Source organism: Bos indicus x Bos taurus, chromosome 23, assembly GCF_003369695.1.
Source record: "Bos indicus x Bos taurus breed Angus x Brahman F1 hybrid chromosome 23, Bos_hybrid_MaternalHap_v2.0, whole genome shotgun sequence".
NCBI classification, from domain to species: Eukaryota; Metazoa; Chordata; class Mammalia; order Artiodactyla; family Bovidae; genus Bos; species Bos indicus x Bos taurus.
In genome coordinates, this window is record NC_040098.1 from 7680131 (window position 1) to 7706118 (window position 25988).

At 46.8% G+C, this 25988-nt stretch overlaps 1 protein-coding gene across 1 annotated transcript in view; it reads right to left on the reverse strand.

Annotated features, from left to right (window-relative positions):
- Positions 1-25988, reverse strand: part of LRRC1 (leucine rich repeat containing 1) — a 135167-nt gene that overhangs the window by 35236 nt on the left and 73943 nt on the right. Inside the window, exons 3-4 of the mRNA XM_027524203.1 lie at positions 13828-13906; positions 9771-9860 (exon numbers count right to left, since the gene is read on the reverse strand). Coding sequence (XP_027380004.1) covers positions 9771-9860; positions 13828-13906 — 169 coding nt within the window. The remainder of the gene's footprint in view (positions 1-9770; positions 9861-13827; positions 13907-25988) is intronic.

A 25988-nucleotide genomic window follows, 5' to 3' on the forward strand; every position in this document is an offset into this window, starting at 1 on the left:
GTTGGCTCCCATCTCTGTCCTGCGTCTATCCAGTCTCCTACCACCTAGACCCTTCTCACGGGAAATAACCTCTTTCTGTTGGTTATTTGTGCATTTACCCAGAGTTGCCTTTTATGCAAAGAAAAAGGGGTATGAATATATAGCCTTAGCTTCCTTTTTTCATACAAAAGGCAGCATCCTATACAAAGGAGATTTTTAACTTTCTTATCAACAGATAATACACACAGGTATTGTTTTTTTAATTGCATGGTAATTCAGAATCCATACAAACCTTACTTTTTTTAAACCACTCCCCTGCTGCTGCTGCTAAGTCACGTCAGGCGTGTCCGACTCTGTGCGACCCCATAAACGGCAGCCCACCAGGCTCCCCCGTCCCTGGGATTCTCCAGGCAAGAACACTGGAGTGGGTTGCCATTTTCTTCTCCAATGCATGAAAGTGAAAAGTGAAAGTGAAGTCGCTCAGTCGTGTCCGACTCTTCTCGACCCCGTGGACTGCAGCCTACCAGGCTCCTCCGTCCATGGGATTTCCCAGGCAAGAGTGCTGGAGTGGGGTGCCATTGCCTTCTCCGAAACCACTCCCCTAGTAACAGATATTTTACCCTTCAATTTTAATTCCTGACAAATTAAATTTCTGTGTAATATCATCAGGATGACCTCCTACACAAACCACTATTTTCTATCTTTCCTTCACTCCCACCGTTTTTACCATCAAATGGGGTTTAACTTTTTCTTTTCTTTTTTTAAAAAATACCATTTATTTGGCCACATCAGGTCCTCACTGCCCACTTGGGCTTCCTTGAGCTGGCGTCTGGCCCCGGAGCGCCCCAGGCTCAGTAGCTCAGTGCACAGGCTTCGCTGTCCTGTGGCACGTAAGGTCTTAGCTCCCCACCCCGGGGACTGAACCTGTGTCCTCTGCACTGGAAGGAGAACCCTTAACCACTGAACTACCACGAAGTCCCCCAAACAGGGTTTAAAAAAAGAAAGATAAAATCCTAACAAGCTTCTGCAGGAAGAGTCTGCAGAAGTCTTTGGTGCCAGCAGCTGAAGGTCCCTGAGAGCACGTGCAAGAGTTCACCCTGCTGTGAGCCAACACGCAGGCCAACTGTATTTTTAGGATTCTATTTCAGGGACTGGATGAGGGGTTACTTAAAAAAAAAAATTTACATCTGTCCTCCACTGTATTTTAAAAATTCCTTTCTAAACCACTGGGATTTTTTTTTTTTCCCATTTTGGTGGCAAATATCATTAAGAAAAGAAAGAATAAAATAAATTTAGGTGCCCCCAAACAAACAAATGACAGTATACTATTAAACCATTAAAATATAAAATCTGGAAACATTTATGGCAATACTTTTCAACTAGGATGAGGGAAGTATTTACATATCCACGGTATTTCCACTTTTTTAGTACCAGATTAGTATTTAATAAGAAAACTCTGGTTACAAACTTCCTTATGGCGGTGTTGCTCTAGAAAATTTTCTAAAAATCTTTCATTTTATTTTTGGAGCAATAAATATTTACAGAAATTCCCAGGCCTCAAAAAAAAAAAAAAAGTATTAAATACAGTAACAGTTTTCAAAAAGACTGATTCTTTTCAGGCAGCATGTACTAACAGGTCACCATTCCCAAGGGCGGCAGACACAAAATCACACCCACACGCTCGACTTCAATCTGCCAGAGAACCCAGGGTTTATCTGCTTGTTCTACTTCTATTAGCAAATGGTCACAACCAACTCTTTATTGATGATAACCATTTAGTGACTGACCACTGGGTTTTGGGCACCATTCCAATCTATTACACATATTTCTTCTTCTTAAAGAACGTTATTCTTTGAGGAGGAAATTTAATTAAATAGAGATGTCTAGATATATTTAGGCTAACTCACCTTTTTTCTGATGGTACCAGTTTCTTTAACAGCCAAGGATATGGAATCTCATGAAGCTAGATACACAAAGTCAAACAGAGCAGCTTGCTCACAACGAAGGGAGAGGCTTCCCAGATTCTCACAGTTCTCCCTGAGCTCCCCACCACCCCGACTCCACAACACCTGGACGTCTTGGAGGCTCTGGCTCTGTGTACCTGCTTATCACCAGGTGCCAGTAACTGAGACGAAATGATCTTAGCACATTGCTGGTGAGGCTACATTACAGAAGATTTCCTGTAAGAATAGCATAGATCCATTTCCTAGGTATGGCATCATCCCTCAACAGCACCAGGCTTCTTCAAGTTTGCCTAACGTCCCTTCTTTTTTATTATTTTGATACATTTCACATACTATAATATCCACTTTTATAATGGGTACCATTCAGTGGTTTTCAGTATATTCACAAGGTTGTACAAACATCACCATGACCTAATTCTAGAAAATTTCTATCATCCAAAAAGAAACTTCACATCCATCACAAGTCAATTCTTTCTAGGAGGGGTTTAAAGAGGTCTTCATAAAGCCCAAATATGCCAAAAGTTTCATGAATTAGAAAATGAGGGCTGGGGAAGGGAGGAAAAAATTCATGTGCTCAGCGGGGCATCTGACACCAGAGGAAATGCAGCTTCCTACAGGACGAGACCAAGTTCAAACCCCACCAGTGAGATACACACACACACACACACCCACACACACCCTGCTCCCACCATCCCACCCTATTCTTACCCCAGTCACAGGCAACCCACTAATTTCTGTCTCTATGAGCTTGCTTCTGCTGAACATCTCATCTGAATGAAATGGTACGATATGTGACCTTGCTGTCCGGCTTCCCTACTGAACACGTTTCCTAGGTCCATCCACACTGGAGCATGTGTAACTACCTCATTACCTTTTTATGGCTGAGTAATACTCCATCACATGGGAACAGCAGATTTTGTCTATTGGTTCCTCCACTGATGAAAATCTGAATTGTTTCAAATTGGCTATTATGATGCTTCTATGAACATTTGTACACCCATTTTCTATAGACATATGTTTTCAGTTTTCTCGGGTAAACATGACTAGCAGTGGAACTTCTGGGTCATACAGTAATCATGTTCAACTTTTTGAGGAAGGACCCACTCCCTTAAATGAGGGCTGCATCCTTTTTATTGAAGTATACTTGATTTATAATACTGTGCTAAGTTCAAGTATACAGCAAGTGATTCAGTGTTACATATACATATATATATATACACACATATATATATACGCACACATGCGCAAGTCACTTCAGTCATGTCCTACTCTTGGCGACCCCATGGACTGTAGCCCACCAGGTGCCATGGGATTCTCCAGACAAGAGTACCAGAGTGGGTTGCCATGCCCTCCTCCAGGGATGGAACCCATGTCTCTTTTGTATCTTGCACTGGCAGGTGGGTTCTTTACCACTAGCACCACCTGGGGAGTAGTGTGTGTCTGATTTTTAAAAAGTATCATTATGGCTGCACAGGCTGTTCGTTGCTGTGCAGGGGGCCTCTGCTGTGGCAGACCATAGGCCTAAAGTGTGTGGGCTTCGGTAGTTGCAGCGTGCGGGCTCAGCTGCCCCATGGCATGTTTGATCTTGGTTCCCCGACCAGGGATCGAACCCACGTCCCCTGCTTTGGAAGGCAAGTTCTTAACCCCTGGGCCAGCACAGAAGTCCCAGTAGTGAGTATCTATTCAGCCCAATCCCCTGATTTATCCCTCGCTGCCTTTCCCCTTTGGTAACCAAAAGCTTGTCTTCTCTGTCTACAAGACTGTTTTTGTTTTATAAATAACTCCATTTGTACTATTGTTCAGCTTCCACATAAAACTGATACATTTGTCTTTCTGTCTGACCTGCTTTACTTAGTTTGATAATCTCTAGGTCCATCCACGTTGCTACCACTAATCTCAAGAAAAATGTTTTCACAAGCTCAAAAGGCGCTTTTGAGAGGAAAGTTCATTTACACGTTGTACCAATGTTTCAAAACTTCTTAAAGTAAATTCATCTTTCCTGGCTTGAGCAGTGGAATCTTCCAGGTGTTTTTAGTGATAGTAAAAAGTCACCGTCACTTGGCACTGTTTTCAAGAGCATATCTGAAAACTCCGTTTTACTGACAGAGTTTTCATAAAGCCCATCCGAGACCTAGAATTCTCCTCTCAAAGGTCTACGAAGGCCCCCCTCCTCCCCTGCCACCCTTCTGCCTCACTGGCACCTTCAGTGACAAAGCCCTTTACTTAATTTTACCCCAACTCTTTCTAGGAGGGACTTAAAGAGGTCTTCATAAAGCACAACCAGGCCAAAAGTTTCATGAATTAGAGAACGAGGGCTGGGGAAGGGAGGAGGAGATTCATGTGCTCAGCGGGGCATCCGACAGCAGAGGAAATGCAGCTTCCTACAGGAGGAGACCAAGTTCAAACCCCACCAGTGAGACACACACGGGCAGATGACTTACCCCACTTTACAGACAAAGCTAACACAGCGTGGGTTGGCGCCCGGTGCTCAGCGAGTGGCAGCTGTAACGGGACAGGTGTGCCGAGGCCCCCACCCCGCCCCCGCCCCCCTGCACGCCGGCAGCACCCCTGCCCCCGGTCCCCGGGTCCCTCCACCACATGGAAACCAACACAGCTGCTCCTGCTGATCGTGGGAACCAGCTCTGAGCTTTCTGGCAACAAAAGCAGAAAGGGAAATGTGATAAATGTCAGAACTGTTATTAAAAGGAAGAAGCTTACGGTTCTCCCAGTGAGGCATTTTTTCCCCTAAAAATACGTATTTTTTAAATCTCTCTGTAATACCTCCTTACCTGGGGGAAAATAAGCAACATTATTTGGTAACAAGTATTCTTCAGTAGGAGGAGGGCATGGGAACCCACTCCAGTGTTCCTGCCTGGACAGACGAGCCTGGCGGGCTACAGTCTGTGGGGTCGCAAAGGGTTGGACACAACTGAGCGACTCACACACACACATTTTTCAGGAGACGGTTTCAGAGAAACAGGTTCTTTTCACAGTTGCTTCTTCAGTCAGCTTTTTATAGGAACGGTACAGCATTCAGCCCAGAAGATGACTCTGCAGGGGCAGGCTAACGTGGTCCCAGCACAAAGCTTCCAGAGCCCACCTGGACCATCTGCGATGTCCGTTTGGAGACCAGCAGCATGGAGGAGGGAACCCCATGCGTCTCATCCATGAATTTGCCCAGCGCGTCAGAGCCACAGCAGGGTCGGTCCAGACACAAAGAGGGACTCAGACCCAGAGCTCCACAGCTCCAGGAGACAAGGTGGACCCAGTGTACATGCCAACCACACACACACACACACACTGCACTAGCCTTCTGTGTGTAGACAAAGGAGTCCAGTGCTGAGCGTGCGGGTGACCCAGGGATCAGGTATCTGTGAGTCTGGGATCTCTTTCATCTCTCCTAGTCACTAGGGAAGTTTTCACAAAAGAGCTAGAACTTCAACCACTAAGTGGGGGGAAACCTCAGCCAGTCTGGATAGTAAGCAGACAGGTAAAAATTTTTTAATTCACTTTCGTGAGAGGGTTTGAAGTGATCTACAGCCCAGTGAAAACTCCTGATGCTACAGTGAGCAAGCACTGCCAAGCGTCTGCAACAGGTCACTGAACCATGTTAAACACACATGCAGCAGGTTTTTAAATGCAAACATTACATGCAACACAGATACAAAAACATCAGAAGCTAATAGCAGAACTGTGCTGGTACAAGCAGGGAGGGGCTAGCAGGGACCACCCGCCAGAGCCTGGTCCATACTCTCCACAAGAGCCGGGAAAGACTTCTAGAAACCCCTGGGGACCCAACATGGCAGAGTTTGAGAATCACTGGTCTCTAGCTTAAGTGACTCCCAACTATTCTGTTCTAAAGGGTGGTCCCACACATTTAAGAGTAAATCCTTACACTTATATTTATTGTAAGATAGATATATAGATACACTATGTACCCATATATAAAATATAAAAAGAAAAAAAAATAAGTAGAAAATAAAAACAAAAGAAAAATATTCTTAAATATTTTATGAGAGATACAAAAATCTTTTGGGCTCTCATTAGTGAAAGCAATGAGACTGAAAATACTATATTATGTAGTAAATACTCTGTTTTACGTTTAGGAACAAAACTGACCCTAAATGATTCACTTTGATATTTGTTTAATGGTGTAACAAGGGAAAAAGACACCTCGCAAAGTCACACTGATCCAGGGACTTTGCTGGCAGTCCAGTGGTTAGGACTCAGCACTTCCACTGCAGGAGGCTCAGGTTTGATCCTTGGTCAGGGAACAAAGATTCTACATACTTCAGCCCAGCCAAGATATTTTCTTTTTAAGTTACACTGATCCAAGAACTGTGTCATCAACTGCACTTATTAAATCATTCATTAGTAATTTTAAAAAATTTCTTCTGATTATGGAAAGGTCTTTGCTGAAATTCAGCTGATAAAGTTCCATCATCCCTGACATCAAACACGTGTGTTCAAGAAGACTAATCAGAAAGTGTATTTTTAACAAAGAGGTTTTTTTTTTTATTAACAAAGAGGTTTTTAAACACCCATCGAAAGTCAGTCAGTTTCCTGCTTTCTTGTTAAATGCCCTTTCCTTTGAAGGGCCAAGTAATTATGGACGGGCCATCCCAGAAAAGGGCCAGCAAATCTGGGACACTTTTATTCTAGTGACAGAAAAATGTATACTTTTGCATGAAGTAGCTGGTACACCTCTTGGGGGCTTAAAAGATTTTCATGATCATTCCTCATCTTGTTACAAAGTATTGCAAAGATTCTATTGCTGGAGAGCCTTGCTTCATCCCAGTGAGCAGACAATGGTTGCCTGGCTCAGAGCCACGCCCTGCAGGAATGAACCACCTGTGCCACGCTGGCTGCTGCTCATCACCAACAGCTGATGCTGCAGACTCGCAAGAACCCAAACAGCGCACTCAGCAATTCCCACGGCAGCAGCTCAAGCTCCTGTGCACTGGGGGGGAACTCACGGGAGCCCCACAGAAAGTTCTATATGAGAAAGACACGCAGCGAAACGCTACCAGGTAAACCAGCAGCTCAGCTTCCACACTGGACAGCTCTGAGCGTGTGTGGATGACACAGCATCTTTGCAAAGCAGTGACAAACGGTGAGGACGGGGAAGAGGAGAGGCCACGGTGATCTGAGAAGCTGGCCTGGTGCCCATCAGGTACCCCCCTCCCATGGCATGGATCTGGGGATGTTTCAGAATGCAATACAAATATTCAGTCTTTCAAAGTATATGACTACTTTTTCGAACAGCCACTAGCTTGTTAGCAGAAAAATTTTTACCAAGCTGTTTGGAACTGCCTCCTTAACGAGTGGACTGTCAGGTGCCACAAGGGGAACCAGGACATAGTCACTGAGGCTCTCAGGGCCGTGGAGGGGGCAGCTGTCCCACGGTGATGCAGCGGGGAGTTGGGGAAAAGCAGGCCTGGGACCAGAAGAGCCAGACTCCAGCTCCAGCTCTGCCCTCAATGCCCAAACGCCCTCCAAACTGCCTCTTGGCAAATCACACAGGAGGGAACAGGGTGCCCTCGGTTCCAAGGTCCTGCAAGGCTTCTTGTCCTAAAGGCTGGGCTCTCTCCCCCAGGCAGGACACCCCCACCCAGCCCTGGAGAATTCCACAGCTTTCTCAGTTAAGGCCACCTGTTCAAGCCAGGCGCCGAAAGGAGAAACAGGGTTCCCATTGTCAACAGAGCCTGAAAGGACCGACAATGAGGTGTCTGCCTCATCTGACCAAACCAGCAGGGTAACTCACGCCCGGCCCTCCACTCCAGCATCCACAGGGACAGCGGGGAGTATCCATCAGGTAAGTGGCCATTCAACATCCTTTTCGTGCTTTCTGCAGCACCTGCTATTTGTGCCCTGTTCACAATACCATCCTGTCACTAAGAAGTTTTCTGGTTACTAAATATTTAGTTAAATGCTCCAAAGCAACCATGTGGGAATCCTTTGGGAAACTGCAGAGTCCCTCCCAATGAGGAAGCGCTAAGTGGCTTCAGTCATGTCTGACTGTTTGAGATCCTATGGACTGCAGCCGCCAGGCTCCTCTGTCCATGGGATTCTCCAGGCAAGAACACTGGAGTGGGTTGCCATTTCCTTCTCCAATGCAGGAAAGTGAAAAGTGAAAGTGAAAAGTGAAAGTGAAGTCACTCAGTCGGGTCCATGCAACCTGTTTAAAAACACACAAATGAGGGATGGACGGAGCAGCCAGCTGGCCAGCCAGAGCAGGAGAAGAGGGGAGGAGGGGCTCAGAGAATTAGATTCCAGAGACCCTGAGGGCAGGAGGCGGGCAAGGTCAATATTTACATGGCTAGTGTATTAATTAGAAATCCATGAAACCTGACACAGCACAAGTGCAGGGCATGATTATTGACTGAAAGTCGCTCAGTCGTGTCCGACTCTTTGCGACCCCATGGACTATACAGTCCATGGAATTCTCCAGGCCAGAATACTGGTGTGAGCAGCCGTTCCCTTCTCCAGGGGATCTTCCTGACCCAGGGATCGAACCAGGGTCTCCTGCATTGCAGGCAGATTCTTTATCAACTGAGCTATCAGAGAAGCCCAACTTAGCATGTACTAAATCCAATGATTGCTGGAACACTTTTCAAATATGCATATTAACAAAAATACAACAACAAAAAGTTTCCATAAAAACATCATAATGACTGCTTTCTCCAGCACAAAACACTTCGATTTCCTCCACGAAGGGTGCCATGAACTCGGGGTGCTGGGACCTTCCTGTGTCTATCCTGTCCCAGAGCTAAAAGGGTGGAGTTCTTAATCATCACATATGCTGGCTCAGGGTCCAAACATCTGCATGAACCGCAGAGAAACACAGGCCTGCAGGTAGAAACGGGGCAGCCAGCCGTCTCCCTCTAGCGAGGAGGGGACACGGTGGACTGCAGACACCTGGGAAGAAAAGCCTTTGCAGAAGAAACCCAGATACACTGCAGTTCCCAAAAAGCGAGCTTCTGTTTCATCTCAGAACTTAAGCAGGACAGGTAAGCATGAGAGAAATCGTTTATAACAGCCACACACTGGTCCACGAGTGCTGGCCGGCAAGGTGGGCTTTCAAGTGGTCAAGCATGAGCCACCGGCCTGCTTCAAGCCACCATCCATCCTGAAGGGATGGAGAAGACCTGCTAAGATAATTCCCTCCATCAGTTCATCCGTGGGAATGTGCAAGAGAACAGATTCACCAGCATACAGTTCCTTCAAAGGATCCTACACTTCTTGCCATGGCCATGCTCCCCGACCTCAGGAACCAGTATGGGGACTGAGCTGGGCCAGTCCCCCGCCCGCCCTGCTCCATCCCCTCCTGACACAGCCTCGCCACGCCTCGCCCCTCCCCGTTCCAAGCCTGCTCTCCAGACCACCACCCTCGCTCCCTGTCCCCAGATCCACGGTGCACAGCCTGTCAGACACAGCTGCTGTATAAGGCACAGGCCGTAAGTTTTCAATGAAATTACTAGGAGCAGTCATTCCTAACAGGATTTAATAACCACCTATATGACACACGCTGCTTCGCTTCAATTAACTACTCTAGAATCCATCCGTTTATAGAGAAACACTCCAAATAAATTAGGTTCTCCACCAGTAACAAGAGGCAGCATCCTTTTTAATTATTAAAATTCAGGGGCAACCGGATGCAAAACACACAGAAGCTGCTTGTGGTCTTTCCTGAGGGGAAACTGAAGACTGGGTAAGCAGCTTTCTGAGTAGACGTAAAACAAGAGCCAAAAAAGGGAAGGAGGTGGAGCTGATATAAATGCCCATTCACCCTGATATAAGCAAACTGCACATAAAAACTTAACTTACTTGCCAATATTTTCAGGCAGAGACTGCAGTGAGATGTCATTTACGGAAAGACATGTCAAATTCTGTAATTCAGGAAAGCTTTCTGGCAATCTAAAAAAACAACAAAAAATGTTATAATTGATAAAGAGAATTGCATATATGGTGTATAGTGAACATAATTATAATGATTTCTTCTTCTATTTGCTGATTGAACTAACCTCATAAAATTATATTACATGTGGCATGTTTCTTGTCTTTCTAACTATAATGAAAAAAAAAGTAAGGACTTGGTTTACCTGGCAGTACAGGGACATGATAAATACTTGTTGATAAAGTGATCCAGAAATAAAGAAGGAAGAAATACAAATTGTAAGAATAAAGGAGAAAAAGTGTCGTGAGCCTACTGAGCACTCTATGAAAGAAAACGGTAAAAACTTGCTGCAGCTGGAGGTGCCTAAGAGTGAAAACACTTTATGGATTAACAGAAAACAGAGAGAAATCTTAGCCCACAAGATTATCATAAAACATAAGACAGCTGCTTCAGATTTTTTTCCTGTAGCTTATAATACCCAGAGCAAAGCTACAGATTACTTACAATTAATCAGCTGACAGCCAATTGCTACTTTCTTAATATTTTTCTTTTGATTTGATCTAAGATGCCAATCATGTGAGATGATTATATGTTTCACAACATTCTACACAAAAAAGAAATTCTGTATACTTCTCTTAGACTCTACTGAACAGAGAAGATTCAAAATAAAATTATTTAAATACTTATAAAGAAAATTTACTTTCAATATTCCTATGGTTACCAGTATTTGAGGTTTAAAAAAACACCAACTGAAGGCAAAAAGATCTCATTGCATCTAAAATGCTGAAGGTCCTTATACATAAACCTGCTAAGATGGAGAAGAGAACACATAACTCATTTTTTTGCAGGGGGTAGTGAGGGCTTCTTGCCTTAGTGATAGCCTCTAGATTAGAGTCTTTCGTTTCTCTCCTCTTTCTAGATTCCTTTTTTAAAAAACAAATCCTATGCTGTATGACGTTTAATATAGAGAATAGTATGAGAGTATTAATGAGGGCTTTCATAATCGATGAAATACATTCTCAGGAATGGTTTTTACAAAGTTGCAAACTCTTCCACTGTGGAAAATTCTGAAAAGAGATGGGAATACCAGACCACCTGACCTGCCTCCTGAGAAATCTGTGTGCAGGTCAAGAAGCAACAGTCAGAACCAGACATAGAAAAACAGACTGGTTCCAAATAGGAAAAGGAGTACATCAAGGCTGTATACTGTCACCCTGCTTATTTAACTTACATGCAGAGTACATCATGAGAAATGCTGGGCTGGATGAAGCACAAGCTGGAATCAAGATTGCCAGGAGAAATATCAGTAACCTCAGATATGCAGATGACATCACCCTTATGTCAGAAAGTGAAGAAGAACTAAAGAGCCTCTTGATGAAAGTGAAAGAGAAGACTGAAAAAGCTGGTTTAAAACTCAACATTCAAATAACAAAGATCATGGCATCTGGTCCCATCACTTCATGGCAAATAGATGAGGAGACAATGTAAACAGTGACAGACTTTATTTTCGTGGGCTCCAAAATCACTGCAGATGGGGACTGCAGCCATACAATTAAAAGATGCTTGCTCCTTGGAAGAAACGCTATGACAAACCTAGATGGTGTATGAAAAAGCAGAAATATTACTTTGCCCACAAAGGTTCATTTAGTCAAAGCTATCGTTTTTCCAGTAGTCATGTATGGATGTGAGAGTTGGACCATAAGGAAAGCTGAGAGCTGAGTTCCTTGGACTGCAAGGAGATCAAACCAGTCCATCCTAAAGGAAATCAGTCCTGAATATTCATTGGAAGGATGGATGCTGAAGCTGAAACTTCAATACTCTGGCCACCTGATGTGAAGAACTGACTCGTTAGAAAAGACCTTCATGCTGGGAAAGATTAAAGGCAGGGGAAGGGGATGACAGAGGAAGACGTGGTTGGATGGTATCACCGACTCAATGGACATGAGTTTGAGCAAGCTCTGGGAGCTGGTGATGGACAGGGAAGCCTGGCATACTGTAGTCCATGGGGTCACAAAGAGTCGGACACGACTGAGTGACTGAACAACAACAATAACCTCTTCCATAATGTAATAGAGGTAAGTTTTTTTTTTATCTATAGTTCAAAAGATGCAACTTATCTGTTCTGAATTTTTTCCAGAAACTATATATATATATATATAATTTTAAAACTAGCTAAAATGATCTTAAATGTAAGGAAAATATATTTTTAAGTGGCTGGTTTGCTTTTTTACTGGCTGTTAACATTAAGAGTCAAGCTAGTGATGTGATGGGCTATGCTGAGGAAGGCCAGACTTACGGTGGGGAGGGAGGAAAGCTAGTCTGAGCTGTCACTCAGTGGCTACATGATCCTAAATGGTCGTTCCATCTCTTGGAGCCTCAGCTGCTTCAGTAATTAAATCCGTAGGCCAATCCTAAATGGTCGTTCCATCTCTTGGAGCCTCAGCTGCTTCGGTAATAAAATCTGTAGGCCATGCTGAATAATTGTTGCTGCTGCTGCTGCTGCTAAGTCGCTTCAGTCGTGTCCCACTCTGTGTGACCCCATAGACGGCAGCCCACCAGGCTCCCCCGTCCCTGGGATTCTCCAGGCAAGACCACTGTAGTGGGTTGCCATTTCCTTCTCCAATGCATGAAAGTGAAAAGTGAAAGTGAAGTCCCTTCAACTCACAGATTCTTAACTCATAATTCTTAAAAGAACACACCCGCCACATTAAAATGGCTCTCCTTCAAGAAACCTGGTAAACAAGAGGCCAGGGTGAAAACTGAGTAAGGCCTCTTATGATGCAATGTGTTCTGATCCAGAGTTTTGAGATGATGGTAAAGTCACATGTCGGCAGACATGAGGGGAAAAAAACATAAGAAACAGAAAAGGGGATTAAGCAACTGAAGAGTTAACAAAAAGCTTCCAGCCAGTATAGTGAGTGTTTCTCAGCTGCCTAACCCAGAAGCTGCCTTTAGCACAAGCAGCTCAGTTTGGTTCCACAAACACTAGTTGAGGGTTCTCTCATTTCCAGAAAGGACAGCAGGGCAGCAGATACAAGCTAAGTGACAGAGGAACACAGTCCAGTCCAGGGGCCTGGGTCGGAGTGATCACTCACATGCAGATTTCCAGCGTTATGAGAAAAGTACCCAGAGAGCATTACAGAGCCCAGAGGAGGGGCCGTGGGAGTCACCAGGAAAGGGTCCTGCAGAAGTGTGATGCGTGGGCTGCATCTGAAAGGTGAGTGAAGGGACTGGCACAGCCAAAACAGAGGGGGAGGGAAATCGAGGACCAGGCCAGAGAAGGCAACTGAGGGAAGTGAAGGCCGGAAGGCAGGCCGAGGTCAGACAGAGGGTGGAGGAGACTCACAGCACGGTAGGGGCTCCCACCTGACCTCATCGTGGTGGGAGCTGCGGAAATGTTTGAGGAAGAGGGACAACCACACGGACAAGGATGGTCAGGAAAGAGGATGAGACGTGACGACAGTGGTGAGTCAGAAAGCAATCGGGCTGGAGCTTACTAGAACACTATTTTCCATAAAATAAGCATTATTAGTAACATAAAACTGAAATTCAAAGGAGAAAAAACAGAATTAAAGACATACTTACTTCTTAAAAATAAGCAGGTACAGGAAAAACAAAGTGAAATAGGGCATTCTCCATACCCAAGAAGACCCAAGCAATTTTGAGATAGATGACTCCCAAGTTTTAACTTAATCCCAATTTTTCTAGACACTTTAAAAACAAACAAAAGGAATGGAAAGGAAAAATACCTTTCTGTCTTCCGAGGTTGCTTAGAGTCTCGAGAAATCTTAGAAATGGGCCCACGTGGCCCAGAGACACCCCTGGGACAGACTCCAGAGAGCTGTCCCCGCACTGCTGTGTGGGCAGCAATTCAGTCACCCTGGCATCACAGGTGCCTGGAATCCACCGGTCAGTGGGCTCACAACTGAGCCAGGAGGGAAAAGGTGCCTTTAGTACTATGGTCAGAAAAGCAAGCAGAAAGGTTACCTAGTCAATGGGTTTCCGCTGAAGTCAGCGATCTGTAGTGCTTTACAGAATGAGATGCTCTCTGGAATTTCAGGAATATCTGCAGAAGGAAAGAAAACGTCTATCATTGACCACCGTTGTTAGCTGTTTCCATCATCCTCAACGTGGACCAGGAGGTATCTGCACACTACTACCTCTGCTCAAATGTGGCGTGGATTTCCAAAACACTTTTTCTACGTTTATATTCGCTTTCCCGATACAAGATATAGTCTGAACAAAAGCATATTCAAGCAAAACATTAAAAACAATCCCCTCCACCAAGTCCCATCACCTCATCAAAAGTCACTGTTGTCATTCCCACGAGGCTTTTCAAACCCCACTAAGTGTTCATACGGTTTCATCAGTACAAAGTATGCTAAAGTATGCATTTTTTACATTTGTTTATTTTTAATTGAAGGACAACTGTTTTACAATATTGTGTTGGTTTCTGCCACACATCAACATGAATCAGCTGTAGTATACACATGTCCCCTCCCTCTTGAATCTCCCCCCACCTCCCACCCGTCTAGGTTGTCACAGGGCACCACTCTGAGCTCCCTGAGCCATACTGCAAGTCTCCACTAGCTGTCTATTTTACATATAACGTAATGTTCCCATGCCACTCTCTCCATTCACCCCACCCGCTCTTGCTCCCCCTGTGTTCACAATTGTGCTCTCTCTGTCTGTGTTCACAATTCTGCTCTCTCTGTCTGTGTTCACAATTCTGCTCTCTGTGTTCACAATTCTGCTCTCTCTCTGTGTTCACAATTCTGCTCTCTCTGTCTGTGTTCACAATTCTGCTCTCTCTGTCTGTGTTCACAATTCTCTGTCTGTGTTCACAATTCTGCTCTCTCTGTCTGTGTCTCCGTCACTGACCTGCAAATGGGTTCATCAGTACCATCTGTCTAGATGCCATATATATGAATTAACACGTGACATTTGTTTTTCTAGGTTCTAGGCTCATCCGCTTCATTAGAACCGACCCAAATGCCCAACAATCCCACTACTGGGCATACACCCTGAGAAACATGATTGAAAAAGACACATGTATCTCAATGTTCACTGCAGCACCATTTACAACTGCTAGGATGTGGAAGCAACCTACATGTGCACCGACAGATGAATGGATAAAGAAGCTCTGGTACATATATACACAATGGAACATTACTCAGCCATAAAGTATGTGCACCGACAGATGAGTGGATAAAGAAGCTCTGGTACATATATACACAATGGGACATTACTCAGCCATAAAGTATGCATTTTTAAATTACAGATTTTCTTCTGATTATGAGCATAATCTGGAAAATACAGAAAAGTCCAAAGGCGGGGGGAGGAACCACCAGCGTTCCCATCACACAGGGATGACGTTTTGTTCCAATGTAGTTTTTATTTGTCACACAGACACAGTGACTAGGTTCGTGCTTCCCTTGATGTTATTTTACAAACTTTCCCCCATCATTATTTTTCCAAATAGTCCTCCATTCTAGTGGCAGAAAAGGCCGCTGCCTATCTCTTCATACTCCATGTAACCAATCCCCAGTGGCTGGACATTTAGGTTGTTTCCAAGGTCCTGAGGTGATCATTATGTTTATGCTCGCTCCTGGTTACCTCCTTAGGCTAAGCTCCCTCAGGGTAACCGCTGTGCCAAAGACACCAACGCTGCCACACCGGCAGGCGGGGGCGAGGCACACCCTCACGCTTCCGCCACCCCCTCAAGACACCAACGCTGCCACACCGGCAGGCGGGGGCGAGGCACACCCTCACGCTTCCGCCACCCCCGCAACGTCTTCCCCTCTTTCCTGTCTCTCACATTTTAAAAACTGCCTGTGTTATTGGTAAAACAGTCTGGTAACATTTTGTTTTCTGTTCCTTTGATTACTAATGAGGCTGAATATTTCCCCCCATGTTTACCTGCCACTAAGTGCTGTAATTCTTGAAATAAACCAAAATTGCTATTTTAAGTTCCTCTTGTTTAAACCCTGAGATAACAGCTTTCCGGGCTAGAAAAGGTTAGTTCATAGTATTTAATTTCAAGAATACATTATTTTGGACATACTAACACTAAGAAGTGATTCCCAGGTGGCTCAGTGGTAAAGAATCTACCTGCCAACGCAGGAGACACAGGAAACGCAGGTTCAATCCCTGGGTCGGAAAGATCCCCTGAGGAGGAAATGGCAACCCACTCCAATATTCCTGCCAGGAAAATTCCATGAGCAGAGAAGCCCAGCAAGCTACAGCCTGTGGGGTCACAAAGGCAGACATGACTGAGCCCACAACATTAAGAAGGGCTGAAATAGAAGAGCTTCTCCTGGTCCCATGCTGTTTCTTCCAGCAGCTCGACAAAGGCAAGCAGACCTAAACATACCTGATTTTTCTAAACTGGGGGTAAAGAGAGACAGAAGAAGTCAGGGGAAGATGAAGCTGCACAGTCATCAGAAGCTACATACAACCTCTCAGTACAAATTTTAAAGCTGCAAATATTTAAATCTGTGGTAACATTTGCCTCACACAAGTCTCTGCCTTGTCGTATAAGTTAGTAAAGAACACACATTTCAATTTAAAAAATTGGTTGTATAAGGTAGTAAAGAACACACATTATTTATGGTCCTAGTTCATAAATACGATACCAGTATACACACACACGGACATGCACATACATACACACACACACACAAACATATACAGATATATATTAATACACATATGAGCATGTACATACACACATATACAAGACATATATATGTGTATATATGATTTGTCCACAGTTGAATCTGGAATGAATTTTTAAAACACACCAACATTTGTAGGCCCTGAGGCACATATACAGTGGCAAGACCCTTTATACACATTACCTTATGTAAACTAAAGTGGAAGTTGCTCAGTCGTGTCCAACTCTTTGCAACGCCATGGACTGTAGCTCGCCAGGCTCCTCTGTCCATGGGATTCTCCAGGCAAACATACTGGAGTGGATTGCCATTTCCTTCTCCAGGGATTCTTCCAGACCCAGGGATCGAACCTGGTTTTCCTGCACTGCAAGTAGATTCTTCACCATCTAAGCCACCAGGGAAGCCCTTACCTTGTGTAACTGCAACATAAATTACTGTAACTTCCATTGCCCAAAGTGGACACTAAGGCTCAGAGATGAAGAACCACCCCCCCAATGTTAGCAGTCACTTTACTGAGGGCTGAGATCATGGCACTGTTGGGCATAAGAATGAACAAACTAGTGAGTGTAACAGAAAAGAGGCGGACTCAGGGATATAGAGGTCAAGCTAGAGGTCACCACTAGGGAGGGGTGATGGGGGAGAGGAGCAAGAGGTGCAAACTACTGGGTATAAAAAGCTACAAGGATCTGTTGGACAATATGGGGAACACAGGTAATGTTTTATAGTAACTACAAATGGAGTATAAGCCTTAAAAACTGTGAATCACTGTAGTGCATACCTATAACTTACATAATACGGTACATCAGCTATACTTCAATTTTTAAAAAAAGGAAAAGACCAAAAAACAGAAACAAAAGACAGAGCGCAGGCAGGAACCTCGTCCGTTACAGGAGCAGCAGGGCTACTCAGGCCGGTGAGGCCGCCCAGGGGGCAGTGCCAGGTGAGGCCGCCCGGGGGGCAGTGCCAGGTGAGGCCGCCCGGGGGGCAGTGCCAGCTGGTCTGCACTCCTGACTGCACCCCTCAGCCACCACGCCGGGCCCTGCTGAGCAGGTTTTTCTAAGGCTGAGAAAAGAGGTGCAAGGGATGCACCTGCCACCTCACAAGCGCTCGGGAAGGAGGTCAAGCTGACACCCACGTGTACGTCATGTGGCAGCTTTCCGAGGAAAAGATCAAGGAAACAGAGAAAGAGTGAAGGCTTGTTAATTGGGTGGAAATCTTTAACACTTCAAAGAGCATCAGAAGCATCCCTGAAGCTCAGGATGATGGGTTTACCAAGGAACACATAAGCAGTGGCTGCCAGAACTCTGGTCAGGGCTGGTCTGGAGTCAGGACTCTGAAGGTAGAAACAGCAACTGCTGGAGAAAACAGATGGACCCAGTCCAGACGGAGGTGGGCGAGGTCCGCCTCGCAGGAAGACACTCCCTCCCTGGGCAAACCTGCTCGCACACAAAACCAGCAAATGGAACACAGGTCTCAACTCCAAAGACTGTTTCTTTCTGCCTTATGTGTGTCCTAACTTGAAAGGAAAGCAGGCATTTGCCTGTAAAAATAAGAGCTTTAGACAAGGCAAGCAAGAGAGTGGTTTGAAGAGTCCTGATTACTGGTTTGCTTTAAGTTACTAAAAATATCAGAACAGAAGAAAGCTGAAGACGAGGTACAGCCACTCCTCCTTAAATGCCAGCTAAAATGCCACGCCCTCCAGGACACCTCCTTTGGCCCCAAGATTAGGTTGCATTCCCCTACTCTCAGCTTCCTTGGGCTTCAGCTTCCTGAAATCTGTTACAGTGGTAATTAAATAATTGTTTGGTGATGATCGATCTCCCTTACTAACTCTAAGCTCACTGGCAAGAAAGACCCTGTGGGCCTTGTCTGCGTCCCCAAGGCTGACATAGTACAGTTGGCTCCCAGGTTCCATACCTGGAGACTCTACCAACTGTGGATCAAAATATTAGAGAAAGAAAATTCCAGAATGGTCCAAAAGCAAAACTATTTACTCATGTGACAACCATTTACATAGTATTAACAACTGTTTCGGAGAAGGCAATGGCACCCCACTCCAGTACTCTTGCCTGGAAGGTCCCATGGACGGAGGAGCCTGGTGGGTTGCAGTCCATGGGTTCGCTGAGGGTCGGACACGACTGAGCGACTTCACTTTCACTTTTCCCTTTCATGCATTGGAGAAGGAAATGGCAACCCACTCCAGTGTTCTTGCCTGGAGAATCCCAGGGACGGCGGAGCCTGGTGGGCTGCCGTCTATGGGGTCGCACAGAGTCGGACACGACTGAAGTGACTTAGCAGCAGCAGCAACAACTGTTTACATTGTACTAGGTATTAGAAGTGATCTGGAGATTAAAGTGTACAGGAGGATACACAAGATTCCATGCCAACACTGTGCTGTCTTATATAAGGGGCTCCAGCATCCCAGATGCTGAGGGATGCCTGCATTAAGTTCAAGCAGCCCATAGTGCTGAATGAATGAAGGAGTAAATGAGAAACTCACATTGCTAAGCCTCTGCAAAGACAGTTGCTCTCTCACCTGAGTCAGGAAATATCCCCCAGTCTGTTTTACCAGTAAGAAAACTGTTTGGTCCCAGGCCCCTCATAAGAGATAGTATAAAGCTTGCAGGTTATTCCCAGCTGAAATCCCCTTTAACTGTCTTCCCAGTGTTTTGCTCTGGATAAATGTTAGTTTTAAGACTAAACATATGAAAAAACTACAGATAAAAAGCCACTTCTCAGTGAGGTCGAGGCTGAGCACGAACCTCATTAAAAAACTGTAATTTCAATCTCTTCCCCCACACCCTCTCTCCCTGCCACGCACACTCAGTCTCCAAATCTTCTGTCATTCTCTATCATTTTCCCCGCCCATCTTTCCTATCCACTCACATTATCAGTCCAGTTCAGGCTTCAATGCTCTAGAAGACTACACTATTCTCTTTTAGTTTTTATTTTGCACTGGAGTACAGTTAACAATGCTGTGTTCGTTCCAGGTGTCCAGTAAAGTAGTTCGGTTTTACATATATGTGTATCCATTCTTTCTTGCATATAGGTTATCACAGAATATTGAGCAGAGTTCCCTGTGCTACACAGGGATTACCTATTCTATATAATACACTATCCTGCTAAACGGTCTCTCTCTGAATCCCATTAGTCATCCATCAAATCCAAAGAGTCACAAGACCGATTTGCACATTTTCCACACTTACCAGGTCTGTGGCGTCTGACAAACTACTTAACCTGCCTGGGCCTTGATTTCCTCATCTGTAAAATGGCTCAGCAACAGATATTTTAAAATAATATCAGCATATCATACCTTAAGTGTTGCAGAAGTTCAGAGAAAGGATACAATGAGACAAAGGACACATGCTTTGAAATAAATAAGAGGAGAGGAGCACAAGCAGAAACGTGATCCTGAATGCTGAGCGGGGACAGGGTCGGCCTGGGGCACAGCTTCCTGAACTCGGAGCATCAGTGCAGGAATATCTGCGGAGAAGGCCAGAGAGACCTCTTGACAGAAGATTCCTGAGACCAGGCTGAGTGTGTGCAGTTAATTGGCCAGACACGGAGTTTACTCCTCTAAAAAAGCGATAACCACAGCTCCAGCGTAGGGCTGTCAAAGGATAAAGGAGAGGCACACCAACAACAGGGCGCATCTCCTGACCTCTTGTTTTATACTGGATGGCGGTCAGTGGAAAGGACCACTGTTTGCCATTCAAGGCTGAGCATTTTTTTTAATTTAAACGTAGTTAGATTTATAGTGTTGTGTTAATTCCTGCTATACAGCAAAGACATTCAGATATATACATATCTGATACAGATATGTACACACACACTCCCACACCCACCCACCCTTTTTCCTTCTCGGTCAAGCTGCCTGGGATACAGATCCTAGTTCCCCGACCAGGGAGTGAACCGTCAATCCCTGAAGTGGAGGCCTGGACTCTTAACCACTGGACGGCCAGGGAAGTCCCCTATACATTCTTTTTTTTAAGCCTTCCTTCCCATGATGTTTTCTCACAGGATGTTGAATACACTTCCCTGTGCCCTACAGTGGGACCCGTTGCTTATTCTATACATAAACGTTTACACCTGCTAACCCCAACGCCCAGCTCCACCCTCCCCAGCCCCCGCAGCAACCACACGTCTGCTCTTCACGTCCGTGAGCCGGTGTCTGTTTCGTAGACGGGCTCACTCGTGTCGTTCTCTGGATTCCGCGTGTAAGTGACAGCCTGTGGCACCTGTCTTTCCCTTTCTGACTCAGTATGATCATCTCTAAGTCCATTCATATTGTTGTGAATGACGGCTGGATAATTTGAAGAAGAGCAGTGTGATTAACAGAGACGAGAGGATTGAGAGCTTCTGCTGCTGTTTTAACTGAGAAGCAATAGTGATTAAACCCTGAATGAAGATTTATTAACATACAAATATGAGAAATAACTCATGAGGTTTTCAGCTCATTAAAGAAGGTGCCCCCAAACTCCTAACTGCCAACATTCAGCTTACTTCAAGCTTCTATACAGATTTTTAAAAAGGTTAAAAAAAAAAAAAAAGCAAATTTAATCACATTTTTCATGAATTCAAATGGGCTTTATCTCATGTATGTCCAAGAATAAAAGCATAAAATTTGATATTTATAAAATGTCTGAGAATGATAGTAAAATTAAGTAATCTCTTCCCTACAAGTTTCTTAAGATAATCTTCAATCTGGACACACTCTAAGCTTTCCTCATTTCTGAATCAGAACTGCTTTGAGTTTACTTAAAAAGTAAAAATACCTAATCTGCTGTTTACCAATATAACCATTACTATCACCTGTATCCAGGAGACTTATAATCAGCCCTAAACTCTGCAGTGCCAAAAATCTTCATCTTCACCACCACCAAGCGGACAACCACCCTGGCACCAAGAGCCCAAGGGCTTCTGAGAGAGAACACGCTTCTCCCGCAGATTCTGTCATTTAGAAAGTGATCCAGAAGGACAGGGCTGCCCTTCCTGGTACTCCTTTTCTCAGCAACCACTTTTAACACATCAGGATGCGGTTCCACCTTCCGCAGCCCCCTAACCTACAAGAGGAATACAGAGGCTTAGTCTACATCCCTCGACAAGGGATCGGACACCCAGAAGCCTGAAGGCAGACCAGCACCTCTCCTGAAAAGCTATCACCATCGCAGGGCCCGTCGTGTGATGGACACAGGCTGGACTGTGTGACCTCATGGTTCCTTCAACGTCTGTGTGAGTTCAGAACCTTCCAGGGCCTTTCCTTTCATGGAGAACTGCGTGCAGACAGCCTGCCCAGTCTGTGACCACAGTCCCTGTGCACAGACGCCCAAGTTCTTTTTGAATAAATGGCATTTCTCACTGGTTCTATATAAAGAGCATCTCTTCTCCTGGGCTCAAGACCTGTATGATGTCTGCAGTTATAGTACTAGGCTCTCTCCACTGAGAAGACTGTGACATTCAAAGCAAAAAGAAAGCCTTACATATGTGGTAGCTGTTCCTGGTGGCTCAGCTAGTAAGGAATCTGCCTGCAATGCCAGAGACCCAGGTTAGATCCCTGGGTCAGGAAGATCCCCCAGAGAAGGGAATGATTACCCACTCCAGCATTCTTGCCTGGAGAATTCCAGGGACAGCGGAGCCTGGCAGGCTACAGTCCATCGGGTCACAAAGAGCTGGACACAACTGAGCGACTAACACTTTCACACTTTTCTCTAAGAGTATCTAATCTGTGTTAATTGATTAAAAATTGGGAGGAGAGCATTTAAAGGAGAACTGAAAGGCTTAAAGAAAGCAAATTATGATCAACATCACATAATTTGGTAAAACTGAAAGGAATAACATTTTAAAACTCAAGACACACTCCATGGAAGGCTGGTAAGTTGACGATTTATTACTGGACATGGAGCAAGAGCCGTGTCAGTCGCTGTCTGCACGGAGGGCAATGGCTCCGCTGTCCCGCAGGCAGGCTGCGTCCAGTGCAGACGGCTCCTCTCCCGGCCCCAGCCCCGCGGCCCGGGACCCCTCACCTGAAACCTAGGGCAGGCAGCCCAGCCTCCTTCCCGCTGAGCCACAAGGGAGGCAGGCTTACTGAGGGTCAGGCACGATTCCAAGCACTCTGCATAAATGAACCGGTTTAAATCCTCACAACAGCTCCAGGGAAGTGACGCCCACCCCCGCTCCCTGTAGAAGGAAGCTCATCCGCAGGACAGCAGGGAGAAGAACCCGGGCCGTCTCACCCCACTTCCCCCTGAGCCTACGCTCTGGACCATAAAGTCATCCCGACTCTGAAAGAAACCTGTGATGTCAAGACAAACCATCCACCTCCACCCGAAGGCCCGACCTGCCAGCCCCCAGCGTGTGCCCCTCAGGGAGGCGAGGCCACCACTGCAGGGGGACCCCCGTCCCCCGTCTCCAGCAGGTGCACACGAGGGAGCCTGTGGGGGGACTCTAGCCCACGGACCTCTGAGGGCAGCTTTAAACGTTCTTTTTTTCCCACCCAATTCCTCTGATTAAATGAAACCAAGCTAATAATTCATTTTCAAGAGAACATCACAAAAATATCAAAGTAGCAAAGGAAAAAGTTCAAAACTCAATTCTCTGCTTTGGCTAATCTTTACCAACTTTTGACTCTGATGGAGCTTTGAAATTAAGTATGGTATTTGCCTAAGTACAGAATATTAAGCTATTTCGTCCTTGTTTCTTGCTTAAGGAAGCTCCTATGAGGGAAGATAGGGAATATAGTTAGCACTATTGACAAAAAGGCGCCAGAGCGTCATCAAATTCCAGGTATATTGTCCCCAAACCCCGTCAAATAGATGAGGCCTCCCACCATGCCCTGTGCTCTAAAGTGAGTATCTGTTAACACCAAAATGTTCCCAGCCCCTGCCTTCCCCACCAGGGGTACTCTGCTGGCTCAGGGACCACATGTGTTCCTTCTGGCCATGCCATGTGACTTCGGGGGTCTTAGATCCTCGACCAGGGATTGAACCCGGGCTCCCGGGAGTGATAGTACAAGGCCCTAACCACTGGACCGCCAGGGAAGTCCCCAGGACCAGGCCTATCTTGTCACCAGCGTCTCCGTAGCATGACCACGCGGGCCCAAAGCCGGTGTGCAATGCTACTGACTGCCCCCTGACTGGGCCTGGGGTCGGGGGACTTCTGCACTGCCCGGGACCTCGGCTCCTCCCAAGGGCATCCCCTGCCTCATCCAGCAGTGCGGAGACTGAGGGGTTCGATGGGCTGGTGGACGGGCAACACGGTCAAGCAGACGAATGTAAAGGACTGGGGAGGGGCGCCCCCCGAGGCGCACAGGTTTCATCACCTTTTCTATCAGCGGGCACGTGCCGCACCTCCTCTCACCCTGACAGACTCAGGTCAGAGGGGAAGCCCTCATCAACACCTCCGTTGGCATGGGGTACACCTGAGCATCGTCATCAGTATCCCACCAGAGAGAAGCGTGCCGCTGAGTTGAGGGCAGGAGTTGAGGGCAGAACCTGATGCTTAACCATGTCAGAGGCAAACAAAAAAGAAGACAGCACAAGCAAACGGTGCCGGGGCAACAGGAGGCACCCCGGAACCGCCCTCAGAGGTCCAGGGGCGGGGATGACCCAGCGGCAGCCCAGCCGCTTCAGAAGCACACGGGTACCAGACTCTAACCGCCCCTGAACCTGCAGCGACACTCAACAGAACACCCGAGACTTGTCCTGGGAGGAAAGGCGCACCAGGGCCCACTGGCCAATGTGACCCCCAACACACACACACACACACACACACACACACACTTCAACCACACACACACCTATACTTCTTAGAGGAAGATGTGAAGCTGCTCTCCACTCTCCAGTGCTCAGAGCAGCCCGTTTAAGATCGGTCACCGGGCAGGCGGCTGTCACCACCCCCCGGGACACGAGCGGCTGGCTCAGGCGCCGAGAGAGCAGCAGGGGACAGGCGGGCTGGGAGCAGGAAGCGACAGGTCCGGGTCGAAAGAGGAGCTCCTCCAGGTCCTCCCTCACCACTCGCCCAGGCAAGAAGAGCTGCCACTTCGAGGGCCTCCATGCGTGGTCTGAACCCAGAACAAACACCAAGATGGATGGCTGTCAGCGCGAGCAGATGCAGGAGAGGCCCTGGAGGCCCAAGGTAAACAGCTGAGGTCCTGCGCCCACGAGCAGAGCCTAGAAACCCGGGTCCTGGCCTCATCCCAGCAGGGTTCCGAGAGCCCCCAGGCAGTCATTTCACCCACAATCAGAGGGGGTGAGGTCATGCTGAGGCGGCCAGGGGCCCCAGCAGGCAGCTGTGGGGGCAAGATTGAAAGGTCAAAGAGCAAAGGGTCCCCAAGAGGGCGGGTCAGCGGGGTGGCCAGCAGGTCAGGGGAGCACGTGCTGCCCACAGGGATCCGCGGGCATTGTCCAGGGGCCACCAACATGGAGATGGTGTGAAGAATCAGACCGCAAAGGTGGGGAAGCCAGGTCCCCCACCAGCTCCTATATACAGAGAGGAGGGGTAGGCACACAGAAGCTGCTGCTTCTGGTCTTGGATGTGGGGCTTCTGGCCGGCAAAACCGGGAAATGGGGGGACAGTGACGTGACTCTGCCATCGTGAAGCCGGACAGATGTGTTCACAAGGGCTGCTGTGCCCTGGGCTCTGTTTAATCAGAGATTACAGCCTTGCTGGGGGGCTGAATCTCCTGGCTTTTCACTAAATGACAATGAGTTTTTCTTATCAAAAAGACTTGGCAATCCCGTGTCACGATCCCATCTAAAATAAATCCTGCTGCTCCATTAAATCTGGACATCTGCGAGCCTAGGGATGGGGGAAAGCCTTCAGAAAGCCTGGCAATTCAGGGGAGAGAGGAAGGGTCTGTGGCTTGAGGAGCATGTTTGGGTTGACCTTTTTGTTGCGGTATCTATGGGGCAGGCAGAGAGGCAGACAGAAGTGGGGTGAAGCGGCGTGGACACTCATGCCCACCTTCACTCAGAAGGCAGCACACAGGGGCACAGGGGCCAAGCGGAGGCCTGAGGACACCATCCACGCCCACAGGGAAGGTTGGGGGGGCCCTGTGCAGACGAGGAAGGGGCCCACAGACCAGGAGACAGCCCTCCCCACAGCAGAAGCAAGTGACAAGACCCCAAACATGAAACATCCTCCGCAAACGACGAACCCCGCATCTGGCTGCAAGGCTGCACGCAGGCCCAGGGGAGGCGGGAAGCTCACTCTGGGGGTCATGTCACCTATCAACACCATGAGACGAGGCCTCACTGAAGACTGGACTGGAATACAAGGACTAAACACCAGCCGTGGACAGGATGAGTGCATAAAAAGAGACGCTTCGGGCCGCGGTGGAACCCTGAGGGCTGACTTCGGGCTCGCTCCGTACATCAAACTGCTTCACTGAGGGCTGTTCACCCCTCGCGTAACACAGGGCCTTGTATGCCAATCCGGCTGGCTGACTGCTGGGCTCCTGGCTCCATCCTGCTTAAA